General features: G+C 39.4%; 1 protein-coding gene across 2 annotated transcripts in view; it reads right to left on the bottom strand.

The window, feature by feature from the left end:
* Positions 1 to 1145: 1145 nt before the first annotated feature.
* LOC137999999 (cadherin-like and PC-esterase domain-containing protein 1) overlaps positions 1146 to 11449 on the bottom strand; it is a 36297-nt gene continuing 25993 nt past the window's right edge. Inside the window, exons 17-22 of one of the 2 annotated variants that reach the window (XM_068846080.1) lie at positions 11192 to 11248; positions 9896 to 10062; positions 9073 to 9174; positions 7769 to 7856; positions 3494 to 3640; positions 1146 to 3413 (exon numbers count right to left, since the gene is read on the bottom strand). In XM_068846080.1, coding sequence (XP_068702181.1) covers positions 3255 to 3413; positions 3494 to 3640; positions 7769 to 7856; positions 9073 to 9174; positions 9896 to 10062; positions 11192 to 11248 — 720 coding nt within the window. In that variant the 3' untranslated portion in view covers positions 1146 to 3254. The remainder of the gene's footprint in view (positions 3414 to 3493; positions 3641 to 7768; positions 7857 to 9072; positions 9175 to 9895; positions 10063 to 11191; positions 11249 to 11449) is intronic. The other variant, XM_068846078.1, reaches the window with a different exon arrangement.

The raw sequence follows: 11449 nt of genomic DNA, 5'->3' as shown, positions 1-11449 counted from the left end.
ACCGAATTCAATGATTGTTTTATTATACATTTTTCAAATAATTCATCCTCAGAAACAGAAGCGAAGCGTTCAGCCATTTTGTTTCTGAGGAGAACAATCCAAGGGGCTTAGTAACCAGGCAGACGTTGAACGTAATATCTGCAGCAGATATTACATTTATCATGTCAAGTTCATAAGCTATTGTGAATTGATTGAATGCTCTCGACCAATCAGATTTTTCATAGTGAGTCTGATGTATAATGTTATTTACATGAAACCGGTGCGACCTCACACCGGTACGAGAGTTTCCCGTCTCGGTCCAGCAACCATGACGACCAGCCTAACTTCATTTTCCAGCCGGTCTCATCAAAACGCATAGAAAGAAATCAAGGGAGGTCGATACGAACTCATGCCGGTCTGAATTCGTTCCGGTCTCATGTAAATACCCCCTTAGCCTCCATCAAATAAATAATTGAACGAACAGACCGTAAGAGGTTTGAACACAAGACTGTCCCTGATTAGAGAAAGACTCGATTTTCTACCGTGTCTCGATTTGTTGTGAGGAAGCGTCGTTCACATCATTTCACATGAATCAATTACAAACTAGAAGAGGAATGCACAATGTTGAAGAATTATAAGGTGAACCGAGTTTATGATTTAAATTGCAATAACAGAGGGAGAAAACCGTAGCCCATTCTTTCCTCTCGTTTTCAGTCAAAAATCAACCCTGCTTTTAAAGCCCTTTCCACATTTTCCATTTTTCCATTTCCCTAAGAGTCCTTCAAAAAACAAAAACACTCCCTCCTCAAAACATTCTGGCCATGAACAAAGCCAGTTTTGAAAATAGATAGGTAGGTCAGTGGCCTTTAAATATTTTTAAATTGGGAAAAGGATGAGCTATGGCAAGGGTTTATGATAGGAAATTGCAGTCTTACTTTTGAAGACAACGAGGGGATCAGTGCGGGTTTTGCAATTGTTAGTCCCTTGAAGTTTCTGGGCTTTTTGCATAGGGCGTAAGCGCACACGAAGGCAGCAAGCAGAACTGATTTTCATACACGGCAGTCGGAAATGTCTCCTTAGACATAAGAACAATGTTCAACTGTTACCGGCGTCGAGTAAAGAATGTGGAATTTTTGAACAAATTACCCTTTGGCATGGCAAATAGTTAACTTTAACTTTAACTTTATTCATTTATATTGCGCAAGTATCAACTTAAAGTTCTCAAATGCGCATTACAACAAATTCCCTAAATAGTGACAATATAAAATATAAATATACTAATACTAATAATGTAAGATGACTATAGACTACTAATTGGAAGTAACTATGGGCTAATAATATAAATAAAATATGCTAACTGCTAATAAGATTAAAAAAAACTATTCTTATATACAATAGTGAGAGTCGATAGTGAGAATCAAATGTTCACGGCATCAATAGGCCGTGTAAGCAGTATAGTTCCTTTTTTTCACACCTTGATTTCAAGATTCCTTCTTCAGTAACCACATGCGAAAAGCAAAAAACATGTAACCTGCTCTAATAATGGCATTTTTACGTGGAATGCCGAAGGCATACCACGTCTTAAAACCGGGCTGGTGGCAAATTTTACTTTTTTTGTTGGTAGTCACAAATGTGCATACCCCACGGATATTGAATTAAGCTCCGATCGGGTGAATCTACCTTTATAACCTTCAGTATATCCGAACTTCCGTACCCCATTTAGAAACCATATACTTTCCCTGCGCTTTGCGATCATGTGCGCGCGTTAGACCACTCAGCCACCGCGACACAGCTCTGTTGTGAGAAGGAAACCAATTATTTCTTGTGGAATCTTTCCGCCGGCCATGATTGACACAGTATTAAAATATTCGATAAAGTGGACAGATGTTTTTTCTTTGAGAAAGACAAGCCTTGAAGGTAAGGAGAATTTTCTACGTTTCTTCTAGATCTTGCTTCGTACTTATACTTGTGTGTTCCGCTGTGAACATTACGGTATTTTGCACAGAACGAATACTTCATTAGGAGTATTTTGCATAGCACGAATACTCTAATATTTCTTGGGAACCGGTTTGTTCAGCCGTTTTGACGTAGAAAGAAAATAAGAAAATAGCTTTCAACGGCCAAACAAAATAAAAAATGAAATCAAGTTTTAAAAAAAAGAATTACTGATGTCCGTAACGGGGACTTCGCAGCGGGCCCCCATTCAAGTACTAACCTCATTCGGAGGAGCTTAACTTCAGCTGACACCTGGGCTAACATCAACGATTGAGATCTTTGTGTTAAATTCGCACATGTATCTTGTCGAACTTTATTAAAACTTGAAAGAAAAAAAGTAAACTAACAAAAACCCGGTATCTTGCCGTCATTTTGTCACAGAAGCATCCTTTGCTTCGTGAGTCGTCAGTATATTAAACACGCAAGGTAACTTGATCACAGGCGGCCGCTAAAATCGATGTCACTTTCGATTTTGTGATTTTCCTTGTACGACCAAAAGTACGATAAAAAAATCGAACTCAGATTGAACGTACAAAAATCTCCCGAAATGTTTTTCGCTGATGGTAACTTGTATTATATTCGTGGCACAAAATTTATGATGTCTATGCAAATTTTTTGTGAGGTAAAAGAGGTGTATTATGGGATTTGAGAAAGTGGAGAATTTGCCGAAGATACATCTTTTTAGAGTTACCAAAACGCAATGGTGAGAAAGTCATGCCCACAACACCATTTGAAACAATCTAAACCAGTATCGCGATCTTCTTATAGTTTTGCCTATGCGCGAGCCGTCAATATTTCGTGTCATTGCCGTCTCACTTTTGCGGCCTGTGATTGGTTCTAATGTTGAAATTGACGTCGTTGCACTGAATTGGGTTGCTGACGTACGCAAACAAATACGTTTCGCAGGTAGAAAGAATTGAAATTTCGATCAGGCGCGGGTTGATTAGTTTACAGTTTTATATATTTTATATATTCCGTATTGGGCTCCGTCGCTTCGCGACTCCGCCCAATACGGAATATATTTTCTCCCAACTAGCCGTCAATGTAATGTGGTAATGACGTCTCAAAATCGCAATTTGTTTTTAACATTTCTAATGGCTCTCTATGACACCATATTCATAAGGTGTGGTGTACCAGTTCTGGAGATTAGTACTGAGTCATCCGACAAATTTACTCTCTCTTCCATTCGCTAATTGGGTGTGATCCATCATTTAGTCAACCACCCTTAACTTAACTTAAACCCAACAATGTGCGTTAGCTATATCGAGTTCACTTTCATGTTAACTGCACATTCTACTGATCACCAGTTCGGAGTAGACACTGTTGATCGGCCCAATCACGTGATATCGTGGTAGATGATCTGTATCTTTGTCCGAGTTGTCCAGCAATGGCGAAGACATTTCATCCTCTTCTCTTATGAACGACCTCATGTCGACCACCTACAAAGCAAATCACAATTCAGAATTTCAAAGCAAGTCCACAGAATCATAAAATAGTTGCAGCAGCATAACAGCATCACCTTGTGAAAATGACACCCACAGTTTCCCATCAGGAAATCCTTGTATCTTGATATAGTCATGCCTAAAGTGTCCACAACTTGATAACCGCACAACTTGGAAGCGTTGATAACTAATTGGTTTCGTTCCGCTATTTTCTGTTGCCCTACCTGAAAAAAAAAAATCACATTCCTTCCAACTACCGTAAAAGAGAACTCCCGAAGTCACTTTTCTGGGCATAAAACCGTTCAAGTCGTCTCCTCCCCCCTAAGCCAAGTTTCTGCTGAACTGGATGTCCATTGCTCTTTTGCAAATAATCCCCCAAAATAGTCCAGTTTCAAGTTCTCCATGACCGCTGAATTAAAACACTGAGGATGCATTTTTACAGGGTTAGCCTCAATCTGAAGTGAATATATTCACAAATTCCAGCGAGATGACTTGTTTACTACTCTGTCTATTGTTTAGTACTACGCGCCAATAGACCTTATTCACGATGGCCGCCATGTTGGATCTGCTATTATCATGCAAATTAGCTACACACTTTTGAGGGGGCAAACAACACAAGTTCGAGATCTAGTGGTTATAACGAACATCTTAGCCACACAGATGATTTGTTTCACGTTCATTGAATGTTTCTCACCTAAGTAGTAAAACAGAATGATTACACAAGTTTCTTCTATGTTTTTTTTATTGAAAAATAAGCAGATAACGAAGTAGAAAGTCAAAATGTCAAAGGCAATCAAAAGATATAAAATTATTATAAAAGGTACTTAATTCTTAATTCTGAAATGTACTTTTAGCAATGTTATTTCAATATTTCGACGAGCCGATTTTCCGCAATTTGCCTTTTTTCCAATGTTTGCCCCCCAGCATAACACATGGCTAATTTGCATGACAATTTGAAAACCAACATGGCGGCTATCGTGAATAAGGCCTGTTAAAACGGACAAAAATACTTCCTTATATATATATATCTATATATATGTATATGTATATGTATATGTATATATATATGTAATAAGGAAATAACTTCTTGAGGCATATATGTTTCTAATCGGTTTAATACTTCAAACGTTTCGCCGTTTAGAGCTTCGTCAGTGAATGAAGATTATAAGTACAAGATTGGTTTATGTAAAAAACTTAGTACAATAGTGGAAAGTCAAGGCTCATTAATCTAGATTTAGAGCTCGTCCATTGCAACCATTCATGACGTTCTCATGCTTGCGGATTTCTAGCGCTTCAATGATTTTACGCGTGCGGATGTCGTGGATGTTCCTGTGGAGGATTCCCCAAGAGATATCTTGCATAGATGGTTTGTTATGGTTGATCAAATGTGAATATAATATATATATATATAAAGTTTTACATATATTAACTATTATATATAGATATAGATATAGATAGATAGATAGATAGATAGATATATATATATATATATAGTAATAATTAATATCATAATTAATATATGTAAAACTTGTTTCATATAGCTACAACTATAGATGTGGAAATATCCAACTCGGTTCCGAAATAAACACAACATCTTGCAAATATATGAGACTTTTTTGAACATTTATACGACTTGAGGCACACATACAAAGCTTTCTTCAAATATTTGCCTTCATTCACACAACTAGGACTTGTCTTAAATATGACTGAAACTTGGAGCAACATTTTGACCAGCTCCGCGCGGAGTATACATATACATATACGCGTGTAAGCAGCTGGGTAGTACTTCGTGTAAGACCGCTTACAGATAGTGTCCGGGCTACAGGGAAACAGCGTTTGCCGCTAAATTATCAATCATGGCGGAGAATGGCGGGAATAAACGAAGACAAGCGGAAGACGTTTTACAAGACTTGCAATCCTGTTGGAGATCTCAGTCGCCTTCATCATCAACCAGTCACGTTTCTGTTCTGCCAACTCTAACCCTGCAAATTTTCCAGCCCGATTTAACAGAAATCAGACACAAACAAGTACATCTCAATTATGTGTCCATGATGCGTTGTCGCTTGCTTTTCGGTCACGCTGTAAGATTTCATTTCGCAATGGTTTTTCTTCCATGATACTTTAGATGTGGATCTCTCTATACTCCTGCGTTATATGTTTTCTTCCAAGAATACAGTTCGTCTGAAAAATAATATCTTAAGTTTCTTGGTGTTGATCTTCTCAGCAGTAAGGTGAATGTGACTTTTGCGCCAGTTTAATTGTAGTCTCGACGATAGCTTTATCGGTGGCAGAAGAGAGTGATTTTCTGCTTTCAAAAGTTTGAGCCCGGGCCAGGGATCATTTTGTTTTTGAACGCCTGTAATTACCGTGTGCCATGTATCAGTGAGATAAGAAAAGTAAAAGTCTGTTTGCGAGCCAAGTGGCCCATCAGAGCCGGAGCTTATCCCGGTTTCTGTGGCATGAAGCGACTAGGAGTCTTTTTGTTACTCCACCCTGGATGGGATGCCAGTCCATCGCAGGGTTACCCCCAGCATTCCGTCGGTACCCATTTATACACCTGGGTGGAGAGAGGCACCGTGAGAGTAAAGTGTCTTGCCCAAGAACACAACACAATGTCCCCGGCCATGGCCCGAACCCGGACCACTCGATCCGGAGTCGAGCACACTAACCATGAGGCCACCGCGTGAGATAGCCGGCTCTTTAAAGGCTTCGTTAGCCTTTTTTCTGCGTTTCTTAGCAGATCGATATGCTCTTTAACACGGAACAGGACTGAGAACTCTCTGGAAACAATTAATGAATTTTAAAATATTGACAGGCGTAACACAACTCCTGCTGTTTCTGCGTGTTAGCTTTGCCTTGAATTGTTTCACTCGTTCTTCTGATTTCTTCAGCGTATTTTTTTGTGGCCTTGGTCAGTACCTACCTTCCTTGAACTTCTGAAGTTTGTTCTTGTCGATGCTCTTTTGATATTTGATTTCGATGTCTTCGCTCCTTTGTCGACGCACTTAAATAACCAGATTGTTTTTCCATCTCTATAAGGTGAGAGGGCAACCGCAAAATCGTCTCTTCAAGATGGCAATCACCGTTAGTTCCTCTAAACGCCACCATCATTTTTCCCAGGGGCCCGGAGACTATATGTAAGTGGTCTTACACGAAATACAATCCCAGTATCGGTTATCAACAATCTAACCGATAAGAAGTTTTATATTTGTATGTATGCTCCGCGCGGAGGTGGTCAAAATGTTGCTCCAAGTTTCACATTTAAGTCTTATTTGTGTGAATGAAGTCAAATATTTGAAGCAAGTTTTGTATGTGTGCCTCGAGTTGTATAAATGTTCAACGAACGTCTTACGTATTTGCAAGATATTGCGTTTACCTGGGAACAAGTTGGGTATTTCCACATCTTGTTGTATCTACATGAAAGAAGTTTTACATATCAAGAAGAAGTCTCACATATATTTAGGAAGTATTACATATATTTCGGAGAAGTTTTATACATATTAAGGAAGTACTATATATTATATTAAGGACGTATTTTTGTCCGTTTTGGCGCGTGGTTTAGTTTCAAATTTCAGGCACCTTCCTACCGGTATGTGACTATATTCACCTCAGATGGAGGCTAACCCTGTAAAAAATGCGCCATCAGTGTTTTTATTCAGCGGTCATGGAGAACTTAAAACTGCACTATTCAACTGGATTAGGGGTTGCTGGAAAAAAATGAATACAAATAAGTGGCAAGGTAACTGGGGCGCTGCTTCCATCGTCGCAGTCTCCCGTGTCTGCATCCAATTCTTTAAATTTCTCTTAATCACATTCGTCTGCAAGAAGTCTAACCATGTAAACGTAAAATTTTAAAAACAAGCCATTTCGTATGGCAATCGGCAGTCGTCTTTAAAAAAAACCGTATTAAAAAAAAACTTCAAAGAATCAGTGATCTTGATGCATCTTATTCGCTTATAAGTTCTGTTACCCGACGGAAATACTACCGGTAATTAAAGTAAAGATTTTCAGATGCACGTTTCGGCCCCGAAAACCCATTTATCAAACCGCCATTTGCTTGTTTTGATAAGCTGATAACACCAACCCTAAGTTTTCAAGATAACAAAAGGCAAAATGATTGTGAAGTTTGAGGACTTAATACCTCTCCGTTCTTAAGATACAAAGAGAGGGCCCGAAAAGTTGCGGGACTTTCGAGAGACAGGCCTCCGGGCTAAGTCCAGTCAACCATACGAATACAACTTACGGGTTATTATCTTGATTTGAGGTAAAATTCAAATATCCTTGGTCGTCAAGATCAGTATATACTGTACTAAATGTTGATAGACTGGTAAGTGGTCGTTATTCCTACTCACCAAATCGTGACGAGGAAGTCCGGGTACGGGTAAGTGGAATCCAGATCCCAGGCTCTTAACAATGACCTTGATGCCATTCAAACCGAGGCTGAATATCAAAGCACGCGGTCAACACAAACAAGCTAACCCTGCCAACCACCCTTAATTGCAATCTCGGGGGCGCGACACGACAAGGTCTACTTCCTTTTCGTGAACGGTCAATGCCACGCTTAGTTAGTAACCAAGCCTTTCGTCAAAAACTAGACTCAACGTAGTTGAATTTTCGACCAATTACAAATTACACTCAGATTGAGAAATTTAGGAAGTTAAGAAATGGCTAGGTGTTAAGAGTGAGGTTGAGGTTAGTTGTACATACGAATACGATAAGTAGTTATTTATTGTTTTTTTTACAGAATGGTCAGATATAGACCCATTTCAGTAATTCCCAATGTAGAGGACAAAACAATGTTCATAACATAAAATGAAACGTTTGTCTTCAGATACAAATCAAGGGGAAAATGCCTAGGGCAGTTTGCAAACAATTTTATACAGAATTATTGATTTACGCCTTACGAGTAATGCATCTATCAATGTTAAGCCCGAGGGGGAACCGCGGGCATATGTGGGGCATTTGACCTCTATTGCCTTCCCCACCCTCGGGAATTTGACTAAGAATTTGGGTACAAGGGTGGAGATGTTTTCTTCTTTTGCCTGGGGGAATGGGACTAAGTCACATGGTCCCATGTGCTCGTCTGTGCGCTGGCCATCTTGGATTGAAGTAACGCGCCTCAAGCCTGAAAGACGGCTGTTTTTAATAGAGGTAACCTCTTGTTTTTATATTTATACAAAAACACTATTTCTCACTACTCATTTTCAATATAAATTGGTGGAACACCTTACTTTGTGGGGATTGTGTGGATTGTTGATAATATCGACTCGCTTTTCGTCAGAGAATCAAGCGTTGGAATGCTATTAAATATTTTCTATCCATTGACTAGGAGATTGCCTCTCTTAAGATTACGAGCGCCTGTAGAACAGGGATACAACTTCCCAAAGGTGGAGATATTTGATCGAATTTGACCAAATTTTGGGGCCCCACGGTGGCGATTTCGACCAAAAATAATCCCCCCCCCCTTCGGGCTTTAATAGATGCATAACTCAGTATTGAGTTCGACGAAGAACCTTGAAAGAAATTACACGAGGCGCATTCTTGTGCTTTTCAAACGTTGTAATGCTCTCCAAACTTTCAATTGCATCGCTATTTGAAACAACCGCGCAGACTGCTAACAAGAAAGACAATTTAAGTTTGGGATAAAATACTTTACCTTGTCAATGCCATGTTAGTCTCTGTTATGTGATGAACGCCCACCCACTGCACTCCACCAACAACTAGAATGGTGTTACTGTTATTTTCCAAGGGAAGAAACCTTAATAAAAAGGATGAAAAGTTTTGCTGAAACAGGAGTTGCCGTGTGGAGCACAGGTACAGATTACCAGTTAGTCGGACATGATATTCATTTACAGATTTCTCATCTTCTTTGTCCTTGTTCTTGTTTTCGCAACTATGAGCTCATTTAAGACCCAGCAGCCAACTACAGGGACAGAACTCCGCAAAGGTCAATTCAATGTTTTGTCATATGACACACAGGCACAAGCCATGTAAAAGAACTGACTGACCACAACAATTTTCAGCTCGTGTGCGTGATAGCGAGGAACCATTTTGTGTTCCCGAATACGCGCGCTATTGACTCAAGAATTCATGCGCAGTAACCATGCGCAATGAAATGCTAAAGAATCACCTAATTTATATGGTACCCTTTTATAGTTGAGATCATTCTCAGCTAGAGTGCTTTGCGGCAACTTACGTCCTAGTACGCTTATACTCATCATTGACATCCTCAACTGCGCATGTTTGCGTCTCTCTGTCTATTTTTATTCCTATTTCCAATTGGCCTAAGCGGAAAATACCAAAATATTCTTTTTTTTTTTGTCCACCCAAATTTGAATAAGAATTGTTTCCTGTTTCTTTTGGGATTTACAATGGTCCCAAGTGAAAAGAAAAACAATGCTTATTCAAAATATGGGTGGATAAATAAGTAAAGAGTAGTGTGTTATTTTTCGCTTCGACCAATTGAAAACTTAGTTTACCTTGCAACAAGCTGATAAAGAGCTTTGACAAATGCAGGTCTCTTGTTTTGTGGCAACCAGAACTGAGGGTAGTATGCAAAGCTAACAGATGTACGACCGCCATTCAACTCATCACTGTAGATTTTCATCGTATGTGTCTTTTCCCATTTTCTTAATGAACCGTTGAGCTAAAATTGAGTGAACATCAGAGAACAATAAGCCATTCGATGAATGACTGAGAGGCTGCTGGTGATACAGACCTCACTGACTTTATCATGTAAATTGTGTTGTTGTAATTGTAATTAGTCTACATTAACCTTTGGGGCGCAGGGATGGCGCAGTGGTGAAAGCACTCGCCTCCCACCAATGTGGCCCGGGTTTGATTCCCAGATTCGGCGTTATCTGTGGGTTGAGTTTGTTGGTTCTCTACTCTGCACCGAGTGGTCTAAATTCCCCGGGTACTCCGGTTTTCCCATCTCCTAAAAAACCAAAATTTGATTTCATTTGCGTTGATTTGTTAATGTCAATTTACAGTGTCCCAAATTAGTGCTTCAGCGCTAGAAGATTAGTCTAGACACAAAGGTTTGTATCAAAACAGGGTCACCGGCAGTCTCGTTTCCATTCTTAGGCCAGGTAATTTAGCTATAACTATAAAATGGTCAATTCGACAAAAAAGATAAACATGATAAACTAAAAGAAAGAATTTTTCTCGATCAATCATTCCGCTCAACGAAACCGTTTTTAACTAGTCTAGCCGTCCGTCTATTCTACGTTCTAAAACGCAACGCCGCTAGGAATCAAAAGTCCAAAATCTCATATAGTTAATAGGCTTCAACGCCAATTTAACGAGGGTTGTCCAATACACCTTCATAATGCAAGAGATTCACGTAACCTGGTGAAGGCGTCACAAAGTGAACCTCCACTAACCATGACCTTAACCAGAATCCTAAACAAAGTAAAACATGAAGTAATTGAGCTATTGTAGCTTTGAGCTTGAGAAGACACCTTGTGCACTTGTATTGACATGCATGGAAGAGTTTAAGCGAAAACCTTAACAGTTTTGTGCAACACATTGTATAAACACATTAGGCATGCTTTAAATCATTCACTGAAATGTTTTGCTGTAGAAGAGAACATGCAATAGACCAATTTCGATATATTAAAATTCAGTCCTAAACAAAAGACATCATCACGAGGCTCTGGGGAATAAATATAAGGATTTGTATGAGTTTATTCCCCAGAGCCTCGAGATGATGCCTTTTGTTTTCGACTGAATTTTAATATATCGAAATTGGTCTATTATTGATAAACTGATACCTTCTCCATGAGGTAGTACATGATACCGCGGTTAGTGGAATCTCCAACAAAAAGAATCTAACAGGGAAAAGAAGTACGTTCCTGAATGATGATATAGCATCTATATGTATCAAATTTTCTGCTAATGTGGACTAGATGCCTTCAAATATACCTCAGAATATTGTTCAACCTCGGTCCCAGGGTTCCTTATCTTCCTGTCCCCTGGAAGATAGAGACCCTGGGAACGAGGTTGCGACAACACCGGGAACTCCGTGGTCC

This window comes from Montipora foliosa, chromosome 4, assembly GCF_036669935.1.
Source record: "Montipora foliosa isolate CH-2021 chromosome 4, ASM3666993v2, whole genome shotgun sequence".
In the NCBI taxonomy this organism is placed as follows: domain Eukaryota; kingdom Metazoa; phylum Cnidaria; class Anthozoa; order Scleractinia; family Acroporidae; genus Montipora; species Montipora foliosa.
This window is presented reverse-complemented; position numbering and strand designations above follow the sequence as displayed.